This window comes from Semicossyphus pulcher, unplaced genomic scaffold (genome assembly GCF_022749685.1).
Source record: "Semicossyphus pulcher isolate SPU_LCO1_2020_fin unplaced genomic scaffold, fSemPul1.0.p SCAF_4, whole genome shotgun sequence".
NCBI lineage: Eukaryota > Metazoa > Chordata > Actinopteri > Labriformes > Labridae > Semicossyphus > Semicossyphus pulcher.
Window position 1 is genome coordinate 12,291,269 of NW_027211715.1, and position 19,301 is coordinate 12,310,569.

At 41.8% G+C, this 19,301-nt stretch overlaps 1 protein-coding gene across 1 annotated transcript in view; it reads right to left on the minus strand.

The window, feature by feature from the left end:
• Positions 1–12,250: 12,250 nt before the first annotated feature.
• The window catches only part of LOC138607114 (neurocan core protein-like), a 65,760-nt gene continuing 58,709 nt past the window's right edge, over positions 12,251–19,301 (minus strand). Inside the window, exons 14-15 of the mRNA XM_069679672.1 lie at positions 13,868–14,050; positions 12,251–12,664 (exon numbers count right to left, since the gene is read on the minus strand). Of these exons, the coding sequence (XP_069535773.1) occupies positions 12,528–12,664; positions 13,868–14,050 (320 nt within the window). The 3' untranslated portion in view covers positions 12,251–12,527. The remainder of the gene's footprint in view (positions 12,665–13,867; positions 14,051–19,301) is intronic.

Below are 19,301 nucleotides of genomic sequence, written 5' to 3' on the forward strand. Positions count from 1 at the left end.
CTATGATTAACAAGCAAAGAGAAGCCATATCCATGCAGCATTAAAGCCTTTGGATATAGCCTCTGAAATGACCCTATCCTCCTAAATGTTCTCCCTTTATGCCTCATGCATTCTGTATGTGATTCAGCAGGTCTGTGCTGCTGCTCATACATATTCTGCTTTGGAAAGCAGTGGGTTTGTGGAGATGGGTAATTGGCTGTATTGTAAGAGGTTTCCCCCAGAGTGCAGGGCTTATTAAACAGGCAGCAGAGTTGAGTTAATTGAAAGTGTTAAGCATCTAATGGAGTGCGCTGTGGCTAATGAATGGGGAGTGTGTGTCCTGTCATTTATAGATGCTTCTAAAGAAGAGAGGCTTTAGTTATACAGCAGTCCAGGCTCCAGTTTTACATTAGCATCCCTGTTTGGTCGCAGGCTGTCACCCTCACACAGCGAGAGTGGGAGTCACACTGGTTTACACGGTGGCTTCTTTCAACAATCCCCAATTAGGCTGTAAGAGAAAAGTTGGAGGTTAATGAAACAATTCAAACCATTTCTGTGGGAATGAGGTTCTGAATTTGTGTGTGTATGTGTGTGTTTGTTTGTTTGCCTGTTAGGAGGAGATGAAGGACAGACGATGGCCTCAGCAATAACACAAAGTCACAGGGAAGGACAGAGTGAAAGGCAGGCAGGGAGAGAGGAGAGAGAGATGTGTGGAAGAGAGATAGATGGGAGAAAGATGGGTTTAAGATGATAAAGTAAAAGAAGAAAGATAAGAGGAGAAGGAGGGGAAAGGCAGAAAACAGCTAGAATGAAGACTGCTGGGGAATGCAGGAAGACTTGAGGGTGTGTGGCCCTGCACCAGAATGCAGAAACTGGCAGGCCGGAGAGCTATTGTGCTCCTGCAGGGGAGAGGAGGGATTGAGTGGCTCCAGAAGTACACAAACAGCTGAACTTTATCTCACCCGGTCCCACAACACCTACAATTCACTGCTTGGCCTGTGTGCACTTTCATCTTGTGAGGAACTTGGACAGACTTCCCAGAGGAAGCCGGTGTACAGAGGCAAACTTCTGACCTTTAAAACTGTCAAGATATTACTGTGCTGTGTGAATACCATAACAGTTACTATTTAGCAACTGTATCACACATCTTTCTGACTTGATATTTCATAAGGTCACTGGTGTTTGCTTTACAGATGAATGTCCAGAGAACAGTTCACAGTCTGGTCAGAGCAAAATAAAGTGATTTTCTGTTTCCGAGGCCTGGATAGTGGTAGGAGCAGTACTCAGACCTTTAAGGTAAAGTGTCAACACCAAAGTACAAATTCACTCCATCCATTATACTGCTTATCCTGTTACAAGCTGCATGGGGGTTACAAGCCATTCACAGGGCTGACACATAAGGTGCTTCTCCACCAAAAGTACCGGGAACTTTTAGTTCAAGGAACTTGTCTTCAAGGAACTAAATGATTCCTGTCTGCATTTCCACAGTGGCCTTCCCTTCCCGGGAAGATTACGCCGGGAACACACCGGGTGCCGAAGCGCTGTGAAGCGCCGCGGAACAAAAATCACGCGCGAGCCAGAGCACTTCCGTTCACACCAGACGAGCATTTCTCCGCGCCGGTCGACAAGCGCCTCTGCTCCTCAGCTGTCGTTTACTCACATTTGGAGCTGTTTTCATGTTTTCATCATGCTCTCTCTCTCTGTTTGCGTGTGTGTTTGTGTCGTTCACACCAGGCACGCCACGACACATGGGTGCCGAAAGGAAACTGGCTCCGCTTCTCGGCGCTTTGCGGCGCTTCGCGGCTATTCGCGGCGCTTCGGCGTCCGGTGTGTTCCCGGCGTTATGCAAATCAGCCCAATGACGTATGGAGAAGCAATAAAAGTAACTGCACTACACGGCCAGTCCAGTAGGTGACGGTAAGAAGAAGATGAAAGCCATACAGCCAAAATGACGCCATAAAATGCGACGAACGGGACAGTATCATCATTTGTGTGACACTACAGTTAGCCTGTTAGCATGGAGGAGATTCAGCGTGTGCCGCTTATTGCATTGTAAATGGATTAATTGAATCAACTCTGGGAAGGAGACATCTTTTAAACAGGTGAAATAAAATGCTGCAAGTACTCGACCAATCAGAAATTAACAGGATCCTGGTTCCTGCTATCGAAATGCACAGAGTTACTCAAAATGTTCCTAGTTCCTGGGGAAAGTTCCTGCTGTTGAAAAGCACAAGACAGACAACCATTCATGCTCACACTCACACCTACAGGCAATTTTAGAGCCACCAAATAACCTAACAAACATGCCTTTGGACTGTAGAAGGAAGCCGTGCATGCATGGGGGAGAACATGCAAACTCCACACGGAAAGGCCACCGAACCGAGATCTGAAACGGGAACGTGAGGTGACAGCGCTAATCGCTGCACCACTGTGTAGCCCTCAATTAGAGGTCCTGCATTCAAAATGTTACTTTGCATAATAACAATATATGCCATTTTATGCCTCTTCACTGCTTTTTTTATTTTTACTTTCCTATATGTATCTGAAATGCATACTCAGTAGCTACTTCGTAGGTTAAAATGATGATCTCTACTTTAAAAGACATTATACATTGATAAATTAGAGTGAACTATTGGAAGCTTATAAAAAAGTAGTTCCATGTCCATCAGCTACAGCAAAATAAAACTTACACTTTACTGCACTAGTGTTAACAATCTTACAATATCAACTATAACAACATGTAAGTCACAGGGGACATATAGCTGCAGAGCAAGTACTTAAGTCGCAAACAAGTGAATTTCCCTTTGGGGATGAATAAAGTTATTGTTATTGTTAATCAGCATATCATTTTGCTGTTCAAACTTATGTAGGTCTTTTAATGGAATACATTAACTTGTCTAAAGTGTAACATTGATAGATTGATGATAGATTGATCATATTTCAAAGGTTGATAGGTTGCAAAAATAGTAAATAACCCAAATAAAGAAAAGTACCAGTACCTCAAAGTTGTGCAGTACGTATGTGAATGTACTGAGTTACTTTCTGCTGTTTTCGAGGGAATAAAAACAGCTTAATAAAGCCAGGTTTCCAGATTTGCAGTCACGGTCACGTAACAACACCCTGCACAGTGTACACACAGCTGGCAGAGCAGAATGCGAGGGTGACGGTGTATGAAAGACCTGGCTCAGGCTGATTTTTTTGCTGGCTTTGCTCCCCAGGTCTGACTCATGCACATACACGCACACACATACACACACACACACACACCCAAATGCCTGTAAAAGAAGCTGTTAGAGAGCTGATAAGCCGCCATCTGCAGCCGTCATTTGGACGGGTGTGAATGCAGATTCGTGGTTTAAGCTATTCAAAAACCTGGCTGCAGTAAAGATGAGGAAGATAAACGGGGTTAAGACGCATATTAATGTTCTTTTTTTAATGTGGATAAGTCTGGGGACAGAAAAAAATAAGTGTCTGTTTTGACTGCAGCCTTTTATGTTTATGTGTAAGATAAAGACAGACAGTAAATCTGGCAGTTCAAGAGGCAGAGCAGCTTCCAGGCTGAGTAGGAGGCTGTCAGGCCTGAGATGACGCTAAAGCCTGTGTTGCTTTTTCATAATCTACTTGAACTTTGGCAGCGTCATTTGGAGATAATGCTGGATAATACCAGAGATCCACATTGATTCGCCACGCCTGCCAGATGAGCTTGATATCGACCCGAGAACAAGGTTATGATGAGCAGCCTTTTCATGCCTCTTGTGTTTGCTCGTCTCCAAACCAAGTGGTATTAAAAGAATCAGGATAAATCTGGAGTATAAATAGTGTTTTCAAAGCCTTTCATTGGTTATTTTGAGAGAGTGTGCATGGAAGATAAATGGGTATGCATATATAAGCTTAGACATACACTACCAGTCAAAAGTTTGGACACATTTTCTCATACAAGTGAAAGTGGGAAGTGGGAAAGTGTGTCCAAACTTTTGACTGGTAGTGTACATCTCAGAGTTAAGGAATTAATGTCAGTGATTGTTTGGGGTGTCAAATATTCGCATCCAGGGGTGTAGCACAGATTTTTGGACTCTGCACACAGGCATCTCCATGGGCCCCTCACCACATCAATGGCTGTTCAATCTAGTATCTTCCTTTCTATCCTCCTCTGACCCTCATCCATCTGAAGGTCATTTTTAGCTGTGACTTAAAGAGAAAGTCCCCGGTAAGCTTCCTTAATGAGCACTGTCCTTGGAACTCAGCGAGCCGAGTGGAGACATCACTCAGGCAGCCAGAACAGAGGAAGAGGATGTAAGAGAGAGAGGCTATATCCAGAGTGATTGATTGTCGACGGAAAACAGAACTCGGCAGTGTGGCTTCTTCCTGTTTTCCGGAATAATAATGAAACTAGTCGCGTATCAAAGGAGATGAGAGTACTGAGACAGCGAGGAAGGGAGGAAGGCAGTGAGAGAGAGAGAGAGGAGGATGTGTTTTTTACAGGAAACAGCTGCGAAACACTGAAAAGAGAAAACTCTCACATTCTCCTCATCAGAGGAAGTTCAGGTGAAGCGAAGGTCTCTGAGGTTAGACAGTACAACAGTAGGCGTATTCACTAACTGTTCTCTGCCAAAACAGAATCTCTATTTCTCCTTCCCCTTAAGCCCTCTTCCCTCCTTTCTCTCTCTCTTTTCCTTGTGCCCTCAGTGACCTTTTCTTTTGCTCACGCTCTATGCAGCCAAACTGAAACATTAAAATAATGCGAGCAAAAATTGTATTCTTGTTATTGATATCCTGGCAGAGGAGAGAATATTTTACATAATCCAAAGAGATTTGGAGATGCATCTCCTCGACACATGAAGGTCAGGGAGGTGCAGATTGTTCTGCAGATGAAGAAAAAATAGCTTAGAGCAAAAACAGAGCTGAGGATCAGAACGAGAGCCGCAGAGAGGACGATGTGCAAGTACTTTTTGCATCACCTTGACTTTGATAAAAGTGGCAACAAACTCTTGGCAACAGGTCGATACAATCATTCTGAGAAACACTGCTGTGGGCTAAATCGCTCTTTCTTTATCAGCACTTAAAAGTTTCAAGAAGCAGACCTTTTTAAATTTCAGTTTGTTGAATAGGTTTGAAAACTTTCAAGGTCGTTCTTTTAAGGTTTAAAGCAGCATGTTTTGTACTTTCATGAAGATTATGTGATTATCTGTAGCTTGGAATAAGGGTATGTAAATGTCCATCCATCCATCCAACATCCAGGAGCCCACCTTCAGGAGAGGCTGGGAAACAATTTGGATCTCCATGCAAGCTTTGACAAAGTGGCCCACGATTAGCACTCATATTGGAGCCTTTCGCAATGACACGCTTAAACCCCCTTAAACCTCATATAAACCCAATAAACAGCGTCAGCAACTGCCTAACCCCCCTAATAGGGATCAGGAGAAAGCAGCACTCGCTTACCGAACTCACTGACCGACACAAGTGGCTGACTGGACTGACCTTCTAGAAGCAATGTGTCAGACATCTAGCCTGCAGGAAGACCAACATTCAGCTGATATCCTTTATATTGATACACAATTGTTAGATATCTGTTAGGTTGCCTGCAAATGTTCAGACACTACCAATGCAGTAACTAGGAATCTAATTAAGCTCTACTATTCTGATGAGTTTGTCATGGGGAGAGGCCCAACACACTGCCAAGGACCGAGGCGAGTGCAATGGAGAGAGCTTATTAAGGCCTTATAGGGGATGAAGAGGAGTAAGACACCTGCCTCTGACTCTCCAGAGTCCTCTCCTAATAGAGAGTGAGAATTAATGCAATTAATGCAACTCAGTAATGGTTGCATTTACATTTTTCTTTTTGGATACCCAGCTAGAATTTTTTTATTCTAAGAACGTTCTTAGAATGTTACATGCAATGTTTTTTAGGAGAACTTTCTCTGAAAACATTTTCAGAAAGTTGCAGTGAGAATGTTCAAATCACATTTCAGGAACGTTTTATAAATCATGTTCTGATAGTTCAGGCCGTACTAACAACCTGAAAAGATCCTCAGTATGTTGCAGTAAGCATGTTCTACCTTTGTTTTTATGTAACATTGAGCAAATGTTTTTTAAAAAGCGTTCTGACATCCCAGGCCTCAATAGCATCCTGAAAATATCAGAATATTGCAGTTAAAACGTTTTGTCTAAGTTTAAGTGTTAATGTACCAAGAACTAGCCGATGTTATGGGAATGTTTCCTGCTAGCTGCGTAATAAAACATTTAATGAGCTAGCACTTTAATACTGCTAGTGGATCTTAGTGTGACATCATTAATCCTCATTAAACATATGTATCATTAAACATAATGTAATATCATGTAGTCATGGTAAAATCATTTTATAAAAGGTTTTATGATTTAAAATTTATAATAAATTATCTTCCTTTTTTAGTACGTCATTCAATCAGTTTCTCATGTCCTATGGCTGTATAAAAATAGTCCTGTTCAAGTAAACTGTATTATTATAGAAAAATGTCTTAACTTGCTGCTAACCAACCTTTTTTGTAACAGAAAAAGAAAAACCCACATGCCATTAGTATATTATAAAGGGGGGTTTATTCACATACAAAATTCTACACATACACTTTAATGAATGAAATAATGAAAATAACTACTTCAACAAAGCCAGACAACAGATCCAAACAAGAGCTTCCTTTTAATCATAATTTGTCTCGTAAAGAATGTAATACAGAGACAGGACTGGAACTCATAAGAACATACATGAATAAATATGGATAACTACGGGTGGACCACATTCACACGGCCGCAGACAGGCTCAGATGCAGTTTTTTTGTATCTGTGTTCACAGTCCACATGAGCTCAAAGCTAGCTGCAAACTGAAGTGTTGTGCTGGGAGCGCAGCCAAAGAAAAAGTGATATTTTTCTGTGTGTTAAACTATCACCTTGCCTCTGGCTCTCTGGCTGCGCTTGTGTTGACCGGAGAGTGTCTGTTTTTCTGATGCAGCGGTTTAAAACAGCCGCGTGTGTGAACAGAAGGGAGAAACTGAAAGAGGGAGATACACTGAGGCTGTGTGAGTACGGTCCAGAGAGGCTAAGCCACAAAAGGGATTTAAAACATAAAAAGCATAAACCTCAGACTATTTACATCACAGAGGAGAAAGAGAGTTTGTCATTGGTTTCTCAGTGTTTGTCTCATTCGTTCCGGACAGAGACGCAATGTCATACAAAACCACTTGGGGTGTACTTGTACATTAAGAATTGATGCAGCAGTCCACTGGCTGAAAACAGTTTTAAAAATACTGATGAGATGGAGATTGGAATAAGAAAATATATTGACACAAATCATGTAGAGACAGCATTTGAGTTAAACCAAGCAGCATTTGAGAGTACACAGCTTGCTTGTACACAGAGACACAGAGGAGTGCAGTGAGCTATGACAGTCTGCTTTCCTGTCTATAGAAAATGTCAAGTGGTCGATCGGGGCTATGGTACTGTCAATGTCATCGACAGACTTAATAGGAACCAAAGACAGACAGCCTCATCATGAAATCAATAGTCTGACTTTGAGCAGCTGAGGACAACAGCCTCTTCCACTCTCATCACGATGCCTTGCTAATGAGTGCTGCGTTTAAATGTGTCAGGTTCACGTACAGTTACAGTACAAATGGGGAACAGAGATACTCTTTCACACACACACAGCTATTGTCTAATCATAATTTAACAAGACAGGTATGACAGGCCTGTCAAGGTTGGGATTCCTTCACATTTTTAAGCTAGCATAGGGTTGTAACAAAAGTCATAATCGACATTTGAAGGGTTTATGAGTTCAACAGTAGATACCCAGGGTTACTTCCAAAGCCAGGGACATTTCAAATCTGTGAGGTTACAGGTCAAGTTGAGATAAAACAAAACAAAAACCTGTTCTTGACTTGCAGTAGTATAGACTAAGTAGTATCTTGTCGTTGTGTAGAAGCTGTTCCCGAATGCTACATCACAGTATTGGCTAAGATTTGCTGCTCATTCGACTCTAATGGACTTGAGAAAGTATGTTCAAGCAACAGCAGCATTACATAACAGACTTTCCTAATAGCCCTTTCTCTTGTAATGTTCATGGAACAGCCAGTTCAAAAATGCAAACCATGAAGCATTAATACAACATCGACTGTATTGTTAGTCCAAGTATTTAAGCTAAGCAGGATGATGATGCTAACGTTTGACCTGGGACATGCAGCTTAGCCTCCGTGTCATAGCATGATACAATGTAAATATATTGCCATTAAGGACATATTTTAAATCCTTTTACATAATCTTATTTTTGAAGAGGCTAAAATTCTTCTGAAGACGGCGTATCTAAACAACCCATGAGTCTAATGTTACCTTAATTAGCTAGCTAGCTACGGCTGATAACATTTATCTCATATTTCAAGTGGTAAATCTCCCGCAGTTATTTTGAAAAGAATACGTGACAGGAGAGAACAGTTTCGACAACCACAGCAACCAGCAACTAAGGGGGGTGGGGCTTTCTACTACTATATTTGCTGCTCTTATTTTCTTTTGTTAAACAACTAATTTGTGATGCCTGTCTTCATTCAGTCAGTTTAAGAAGAAGGAGGTTTGAGGAGGAGGAGGTTTCCTTTATTTCCTCTTACCTTGACAATTTGTATTTGTTGTGCCTGTGTATGATGTATTTTTGTGTGGTAAAAGAAAATAATATCTGGACTTGTCTTTGAGACACAAGTGAACCCAAAATCAATTTCCTCTGATGTGCTTGTGTCACTTCTGTCACGATGTGCAACTAAACACACACTTACAAACAAAATACAGCAAATTTCACCCAAGTTGCGCTCCCACTGTTACCGTTCAGAGTGCAATGAATCAGGCACAGCTACAGACACAGAGAGATACGGTTGCAATCCCCTCAATCCCTCTTTTTATCTCGTCCCTGCTGAACTCAAAGGACTCCAGCTGTGAGCTGTGAGTGAGGGGAACGACTTGGTCGCAATTAGGATCGCTGGCTGAGCCTTAGAAGCTGCCTGCCGTCTGAGGAGGCGTTCAGTGGTTTAGCTGCATCATTCCCCTCAGGCGTGGCGCTTGCCGCTGAGCTGAGAGACAGCTGGCAGAAACCTCTGTTAAGTTGCGCTTCTTCATAATTAAGACTCACAATTATAGGGCTTCTTCTCTGTCTGTCTGCATGCCCTCAGGGCATCTACTAGAAAGACCAACAAGGGGAGGAGAGGGGGTGCAGGCAGAGTGGATGAAAAGAGGAAGTCATGAGCAAAGACACACAGACACTCCTGAGCGAGGGTCAATGTGTTTGAAGTTTGAAGAGGAAAAGTGTGAAAAAAAGTGTTTTCTGCATGAAGTCAACACCATATGTGTTATTGTGTGAGTGCCACAGAGAGTCTGTGAGGAAGCTTGGCACCTTCTAAAAACACAGAGAGAAAACTTTGCAGTCCCAGAGGATGTGCCAAAAGCAAGCTGTCCCCCTTACAGAGACAACACACAAAAACACACACAGTCCCGTGGGTGACCAGCACCAACACAAACAGAGCTTGTATGTTGTGTCTATTACATTTTGGGCTGTTTGGAGAGAGAAGACTTCTCAAGCTTGAATGAACAGAATATTTATTATGGAGGTCCATTTATACCAAATCATAGGAGATGAACATTAGTCTGGTATTTTGGTGCTAGGCATAATAATCTCTGCAAATGAGAAAAATAATTACAAGACAGAACAGCAGATTATAGGAAGTTCAAAAGATTTTCCTGACCTCAACGTAGTCTCATTCATTAAAGTTTGACTTCATTTATTTTTGTCTCCTCATGCTGTAAATGGAGTTCATTTTTCTTACAGCATACTCTAATTTACATTTCTGGGAGACAAGCTTATGTGTGCCCTTTCAATACATTTCACCAGACACATAGAAGGCCTTTGCAGCCCGACATCTAACAAACGTCAGGGGTTTGACGGCTGTGACGGGTTTTCAGGCCTCCTGTCTGTCACCCTAAACCATCGACCGGCTGTCTGTCAAACTAACCCTCCCCTTGTCATCACAGCCTTGAGGTTCTACAGATAATGGAACTTGTTAATTAGGCATGCGGTAGATTAATTAAACTGATACAGAGGTGCAGGTTCACTATTCTTCTCTGTGTGCAGGGGTGTTGTCATTGCCAAGGTGAGGAGAGACAAACAAAGGCAGAGAATTAATGTGCACAGGATGGATTTTCTTACCTCATTTGACTTTGGACAACCTGATCCGGCTTTAGTGGTCTTTTTACAAGATACGTGAAGGCAGCTGAAAAACACCGAGTGTACTCTTTCACCCATAAAGAGCTGGTTAAAATGAGTTACGAGTGCATAACTTCCATTACTTTTCTAGTGTAAAAGGCAGAGACAGTGAAAGAAATGTCTACTGAGGAAGATAAATGAATGCTCATAAAGTGAGAGATGATGGAGGAAAATGCAGAGTAAGATGGAGAAACATAAAGCATGAAGTGCTTGAGTCAGTGTTTGGGACGAAATCCCAGAAGCTCCACCCTCAATTGCTGGTTCTATAAAACAAACACCAATTTAACCCGACAGTAAAAGGGAAGGAAAAGAGAGCAAAGTGCTTCTTCTATTGGTCTCAATCCCCTCTTTAAAGCAGGACGCGCGGCAGGAGCGAGCGCTGTGAGACTCAGTCTGTCCCAGAAATTGGAGCCGGAATATCTGCTGACCCTTTCTATCAACATCTGCTGGGACTCACCAGCCACTGTCAACATCCTCGATCATAAACGCACACACACACACACACACACACACACACACGCGCACAATGAGATGGAACAGATATAAACATATCAGCCTCTTCTGCCATATATTCATCTCCATGCTGTGTGAGCACAGCTTTGATTCTTGACATTAGTCTCTGCAGCTTTCATGCCTGGGTTACTCAACAGAGCCCTATACACGGCAAACAACTATACAGTTTAACCTATAATTTAATGAACTCTTTCACAACATATACAGATAAAATGACAGTTTGTAATATGAAAGGTGATGTTTTAGCCTTTGTTATCTCATTGTTTTGGTATTATGGCCCCTAACTATAACATTCTACCACTCTTTGAAGATCTGTAGCCGGGCAAGCAGTTTTTGTCTTTGAATTATAATTGTGCATCCTGCTCTGCACCAGACAAAGTTAAGCGTAGCAGGTACTAGCTGGTGAACATGGTGATTCAGCCAGATAGTCAGAAGTTGGGTGACAAAAATATTTGACTTACATTTGCAGTAACACTACGTCAAATGTTCCGATGTACAAAGGGGCCACAAGTTCAGTAATGCAGGTTAACCAAACTGTGAATGGACCAAACACATTTGGTGCTAACTGTGAGATATGAGAGGGATAATGGATCTACATACATAACCTACTTCCTCTCTCTGTATATCTCTCAGGATCTCCTAACAGCATATTTTCTCCACATCAGATCAAAAATGTAAAACTCCAAACTACAGTAAGAACAAATAAAGTGAGAGGAGCTTGCATCTGCTGCACCACCCTCATTAATTCACAGCACACTTTGTTACAGAAACACAAATTATGAGAACATGTAAAGGAAACAGAAAAGCTGAGATGTGTTGAGACAAACTGAGTTCAAAATGTTCAGATGAACCATTGACAATGACGGGTAAATGTCTGACACAACAAGAGCAGTCTGAGATTTGTTGTAATCCTTTTTAATGTTTGGAGTAATCCGCTTCTCTCACAAGAATGTTCGTTGTGGATCTCAGGGTAGCTTTTCAAAATCAGGTCAGCGTAGGCCCAGGTTTCAGGTCTTCGTTGAGCTCAGAGGGAGAGCAACTGGGTTGAATTAGAGCCCATGTGAGAGACGGACAAGTTAGGACTAGAAAGTAAAACAGAAAAAGGAAAGTAAAAAGTACAAAGGGTTTTGTTATTGTCCTGGTGACGCCTGGCAGCACTGTGGCAGGCCTCAGAGTTGATTATGATACAGGCTGACTCAGAGAGCCAGGGTCAGAGCTATGGGGTGGGAGGTGCAGGGAGGGGTTGGGCAGAGAGTTCTGGAGTCTCATTTATAAAAGAGTGTACATGCACAGAAAACCCGAAAGTGGCATGCGGCAAAGAAATTCCCATGTATAAAACCGTGCGCACGCACAACTGCATTCAGTGTTCATTTATAAATCACAATCCACCTGGAAATGTGCCAATGTGGATTAGCCTCTTAGGGCCTGTGTCCACTAACAGCGCTCAGCATCCTAAGCACAAACACTCTGCATCAGCTGTGTTTTGTCGCTGCGCTCACACCGCTCTCAATTTAAAAAAGTTCAACTTTTGAAACACTGTCACGCTCCCACATTTTCCTGTCAAGTTTGTTTTTATAGACTTTTGAGTGGTAAGCGGTGTAGGCCGCTTTCAGGCCCCTTTTGTGCATACGCAACCGTTAGAAATGAGACCCCTGGGCTGTAATGTGTGAAATACTGTTTGTGGAACTGGGGCTAGAGACAGGGAGGACAGGGAAACAGGCAAACTGCAGTCAGCAGCAGAGGAGAAAAAGAAGTTCTTTATTTTGGTTTATAGGTGTCCGTGGTTGTGTCCTTGACCCGCCTCTCCATCGTGGTGTCCTCCCTCTCTGTGACCGTGCCTCTTGTGCTTCCTGTGCTCCCTTCTACCCTTGTGGTGGTGGCGCCGGTGACGGTTGGCTCGTCGAGCTGGTGGAGCAAACAGAAAGGAAGTGAGTAAAATAAAAGAAAGAAAAGAAATAAGTCAGATATGGAGTAACCTGATGTAAGATAGAGATGAATCATCGACAGGCATCAGAAGCATTCGGGCAGACAGTGAATGAGAGGTGAAACCAAGTAAGAGGCGAGGGATCAGGGATCAAAAAGCAGAAAGGTTATAACCACATGTTCCCTGTGGAAGGCTTAACTGTTTCCACTCTGAGGGAATCTGTTTTATCAGAAAGAGCACACTGAGCCACAGCCGCCCACTCAGCCTCAGTAAAAGCTTCTTCCTGGGGTGTAATGCCAAATTAGGCTGCTTTGTCTCTTTCTGCATCTTACCAACAAAGAAATGTTGTCTGTCCAAAGCTTTGAACAGAGGCAACATCATTTCAGTGTTTCATGATTACTATCACACTGAGCTGAAAGAAATCCAATACAAGGAGCAGTTTGTTGAATATTTATATATCAACCCTTTAAACCTCCTCTGAAGAAGAAAGAGATGCTGAAACGTTATGAACATCTATTCTGTCTTTTCTGTCATAGACTGAGAGAGTCCTTTAAATTATTTCAGGAAAATAGTTTATTTATAAAAGGGTTTTTTTTGGGCTCAAAGGTGTTTAAAAGTAAAAAAAATACTGTCTGATAATTAATACAATGATCCAAAAAAGAGAAAGGTTGAAAGACTGCAGTTTCAACTTTTCACTCAATATTGTACTTGGAAATATTACATTGTTTTGCATGGAACGTTTTTTTAATGATATTGTGTTAAAAGTCATTTATAATGTATTTTAATATTTTACATTTTTAGCACAAATCCTTTGTATTTAATGAACGGTCAAGCAGTTGCAGAAATGTATTTTGAAAAGTGTGGGGGAAAGAAAATCCCACATCAAGCATAAAGCACTTCAAAGGAGACCCTACCACTTTTAAGTAAACCCAGAGGATTATGATTCAGCCTGAAACCACAGAAAACTTTCTGCCTGCAATTATTAATAATGAGAGCAGGGATAGCAAGCCTGAGTCTGCATGTGTGACAGCAGCTCCCAAGGGCAGTTAATGTATGAGGTTCTATAGTGGTGTGTGTGTGCTAAAAATAAGAATATGTATGTGAAGTTGACTTATGAAATGGACTGCTTTAAGTATTGTTGTCTTCTGTCCTGCTCTGGGAAAATCCTGTCGTTTAAAACTCACATTTTATGCAGATGATTTTTGGCCGGTCCCATTTGCCGTTCGCACGACACTTAGCAGTGGGCACATGGCGCTGCAGATAGCCGTCAGCACACTGGTAGCGCACCACAGAGTGGATGTCATAGTGGGAACGCTTTCGACCAATCAGGAAGCCATTTTCCACAGTGGGAGGGGCTCCGCAAAGCACTGTAGAGACAAGGACAGACGCAGCAGAGCGAGACAATATCAATCAGTTTGTCCCTTTGTGTTGATTTTCAAATTCAGTTTAGTAATAAGTATATTCATAATAAAATAAATACAGAATAACGACTTTTATCTGTTTACAGCTTTTGTGTATTAGTGTGTAAAACAAGCACTACGGTTTCTTCATTCAGGGTGTATTCTTACTTATGATTTTAAGGCACAAAGATCATCAACACCTCTCACAGCACAAATATCAAAATGTGAATTTAACTCTGCAGAATGAGTCTGTCAGTGAGTGGGCGGTTGTCGGAGTAACAGTGTTTTGGACAAGTAAAGAGTCGAGGCAAAATCAGAAAAATGTTTACACAAGCTGAGACGACTGACACTCTAGTCAGAGACTGACAGGATGGACAAGCCTTAGGAAGACACTCCAACAACTTCACAGATTGTATAACTCTCCTGTCAGAGGGTGTCAGTCTCCCTGTGGAGACAGCAGGTGAATGTGTAGTAACTTTGGGAGTCCCTAGATGGCAGTCCTGTGGCCATAGCCCCAGCTGCTCCTGCCACATAATGTGATCCAAAATAATGGAAACATTGATTCACCACCTTGAACTGCAATTTTATCCTTTATCATCTTTAAAGTATAGTGGTGAACATACAGCTTGTATTAGCTTTTCCAGTGCACAGCTGGCTAACCCACTGTCAAACAGTCAGAGCTGGGAGAGGCTCTATTGCTAACTCAATGCTCTACTAAGTACATTGTAAATGGTAAATGGACTGTACTTATATTGTGATTTTTTTAGTCTTCTGACCACTCAAAGTGCTTTTACACTACATGTCACATTCACCCCTTCACACTCACATTCACACACTGATGGCAAAGGCCTAAGTGCCAATCTTCAATCAGATCTATGCCCATTCATACCCGATGGCTATGCCTTTGGGAGCAGTATGGGGTTCAGTGTCTTGCCCAAGGGCACTACGACATGTGACTGTAGCAGTCAGCTCACTAACTACCAAGTGGTGATCACTTGACCGCTCTGCTTCTCTCTTTACCCAACTGTCCAAGTCATACGGCTGCAGATCTGATGATACCACAAGGTCGATCATCGATCTGTTATTATCATGTTCTTGTGACTAGATACACTTATTAATCACACTATACTTGAACATGGTGTTTGTTATGGCTGTAACAACTGGTGCGCAGAAAAAGACTCAAAAACAGGGATCACACAGAGAGGAGCAGGTGTAAAATCAAACAGTGTACTCAAAGCCAGGCAGTAGGTCATACACAGGAGGTCAGTCAGAACAGCAACAGTACAGATCAGGGTCAGGCTTACACTCAGTATCCAGGAGCAATCCAAGGTCAAACAATAAACAGACTGACAGAGGGGCATAGACAAAAAATAAGTCCAAAAGGCAGAAGTTAAAAAAAAACATGAGAGGAAAAAAAGGCTTGAAAGCTTGTTGCAAGAGAACAAAGACAATCTGGCAGAGTTACAAGTAAAATGGAGGTGGTATATGACTGATGGGAAATTGACAACAGGTGTGGCTGATTGCAAGGCGGGAAACTTACAGGAAATAACATCAGAAAATGAGGATGAAACTAAACTTAACAAAATAAAACAGGAAGTACATGAATACACAGAGTTCATGAAATGAGTTCATGAGTCCATAATCATGACAATGGCCATTCCCTAATTAGCACAGATGTCCAATAACAAAACACTGCTCGGGTTCAGATTGGGCAGGGTGTTCCTCTCAATCACCCCACTCCAGGTTTCTCCATCATTGACCACTTGGGCATTGAAGTCCCACAGCAGAACTACTAGTCCCGAGGTGCATCCCTTTCCAGGACTCCAAGAAGGCTTTGTACTTTATGCTATCTGGTGCATAAGCACAAACTACAGTCAGATCCTTCCTCTTGTTCCTCTAGAAAAACTCACGCAGAGGCGCTCAGCCTATGTGAGTAGGCATGGTTTGCTAACATGTCAAGATAACAAATTGAAATATATCAGTGCAACATTTACACCTTGCCCTGCTCCCCATAAGGAGCAGTAGCAAGTAGATAGCAAAATAATATATAAGTGTAAATACAAGTGTATACAACTCGTATGATGGCTTAGGTGTTATAGTATAGTTTTCAGCAGCAACATTAGCATCAAAGAGTAAGTTACTTCTTCATTCATGTTACATGCAGCATTCAAGCTTTAGCATTTACACTTGAAAACACTAGAGGTATTGTTTGTCACTGTGTGTGTCTCTGTGACAGGGGCTAGTCAGTGCGAGTCAGTGGCATGTGGAGAGCTGAAGACAGTTAGATGCTGGTTTCTCTCAGCACTCCTCCATTGACTCAAAATATTCACACACCTACAGTTAATCCTGTTCCAATGAATCAGAGAGATATAAAAGTGTGTGCATGCATACTGCAACCCCATAGGAGTTAGGATTTTTCCACACTTACTGTTTCCTTGTAAGACAGTCACATTTATTAAATAACTGACAAATAAAATATCTGCTGTCTTTTTTATGAGATCTCTTATCATCATCAGCTTCGGATGACAGTTTCACCTCTTTCCAGTTATACAAATAGTTTATCATTCCCATCTGCCTGACACATCACCCTGACTTGTCCCTGGCAGACTGATTCAGGTGTTCGATAGCTCACATAGCGCTATTATCACCTAATCAGACGTAGGAGCCGCTGCTGAGCAGACAAACAGATCACATGAGCTGTGAGCTTTAGAAAGCAGGTGGAGAATACACAGCATGGAGCTGACAAACTCCTCTGATAAGAAGAGACATTACATGGGGTTACTCAGAGTGAAGAAGAGGCTGACAGGGAGATGGCGGTGATTGTAACTGACTGATTACAGTTAGAGGTGGGCTGGATGCTGGGGACTTGCGACAGTGAGCATCAAAGGTGGTGCAACCCTGCACTTGTGAGGGAAATAACTTTCCTTTACTACAAGGGTGGATGTTTGAGGAGACGTACTGGTTGGAGGCTTTAGAAGTTCGTCTCTACATGTGTGGGCTCAGATGACAAACCATCTGCTAAAGCAAGTAATTGGCTTACATTAACATTATGACCATCAGTGAGGCCTTTAAGCAACCTCATTTCTAATGGTAAATCTTTTTTTTGGCCTTTAATGAAAGAGGACAGTGGACAGTGTTGGAAACCGGGGAAGAGAGAGTGGGGGATGACACGCGGCAAAGGGCCGAGGGTGGGAGCTCAACCCAGGGCCGCCGCATCGAGGACCGTAGCCTCTGCACATGGCCGCCGATTTAACTGCTGAGCTAAACCGGCACCATGGTAATTCTTTTTATAAATCAATTTACATTGATCTAATTTATCTATAATTTGTCTATGACAAATTACTATAAAAAACTACAGAATCATGAAAAGAGAAAGTGGGAGCTGGGAGGAAATTCTGCTGCTGGTTTCATCGGAGAAATACTTTGTTGAGTAAATTTAGTACTAAGCACATTTATATATAACATTTAACAATTAGATTTAGATATAATATTTAAAATGTTCGATATAAATGTGCTAAATAAAACTAAATATTTAGCTAATATGCAAATTCAAACTGTCGGTTAATGGAAGTACAAAAAAATAAAAGCTCTAGCGCAAGCTGCCTCTAACTAACACTGAATGAAGCCTGTGTGACTCCATGCGCTCCTCAATCTGTTGCCAGCTAATCAGCCCAAAATATTGGAAGGGCCATTTTGGCTTCAATTCAGGCTTTGAGCAACCACAACAGAGGAAGGTAAGTTTGTTTTCTAACTCGCATGTTTTCTAACATGCTATGCAATGTTAGCATGTAAAGCTAGCTAACGTTAACCCAGTACAGATTAGCTTTGCTGGATTAGCCTATGTAAAAAAACCCTCAAACTTGTTCTACCGCAAATATGACACAAATGACACAATACATAGGCTAACCCAGCAAAGCTTGTAGTGGGTATGTTAGCTAGCTTTACATGCTAACATTGGATAGCATGTTAGAAAACGAGCAATTGAGAAAACAAACTTACAGAGTTCTGTCTGTGGTGGATGCTGTTGCATTGCTCACATCGAAATACTAATTTATAAATGGTTGCATATCAATCAATGTATGAAATATCATTATATATATATTCATGTGACATCCTGCATTAATTCATGCATTAAATCATCATGAGTCATGTATGAGTTAAGCATTACTTAGGTATATAAATTGTACCCTTAATGTAAAGTGTTACCCTCATAACAAATGATAATTTGTAGTGGCTTCAATGGCTGCAAAACAAGTTCTTTTAAAGTATGCGCTCAGTTTCACATTGAGCAGTCCTCTGTTTTCTATGCTTCTATTGCTTTAATTATTCCATTTGTGAGAAGGAATAAAAGTTTAGATTTGTACTTTTAGCAGTTATATGTAAAAGGACCCAGAACTACAACTAAAACAGAATGCTTGCCAAACAAAACTCCAGGGATAGTGGCTTCTTGTGTCTCCACCTCACTATTAATTCATGTGTCTTCCTGGCATTGGCTGAGTCTGTCCTGCATGCAAATGTGTGGCAAAAATAAGCTCTAATAAGCTCTCAGAGGAGAGGACAATGTGATGGCCTAACTCAAGTGCAAAGAAGGGGCAGCTACAACAGGGGACACGAAGCAGAGGTAACAACATGGAACTTTACCAGCTGATAAGTTTGCTCACCTTGTTTTGCTTCTGCTTTCAGACAAGCGTATTTTTACTGAAACAGAATATTTGCAGAGGAAACGTAGCCGTGATATGAGAGGTACGTGGAGAACCTTTTAAAGACGTCAGGGGTCAGGGGTATAACTTGACACTGCAACTCTGATTGTCTCTTCTAGATGTGCATCAATAAGGCGTGTTCTGTGTTTGTTCTTGATAAAGTTCATATCAGAAAAGGCCGATTCACACAAATAAGTTGAACCGAAAAGACAAGCAACTTTCATAGCTGCTGTACATACACCTTTGTACTTTTCTGGGTCCACAAGGCACCGAAAGTTAGGTGAGTCCTGGTAGGCTTTGAGGTTAATGTCACTTTGCAACATGAGAATTTCCATCTCTACCTCACCGGCATCCAAGTTGAATGCCGCACTAAGTTGCTCGGCAATACGTGTCAGGTCCACTTGCATGAAAGGATTTGAAATGAATGATACACATGGCACCAGCTTATCAAAGTCACAGAACCTGTCTTCAAACTCTTGCCCAAGTCTATTTATGCATTCACAGTACTTTTCTGCAGC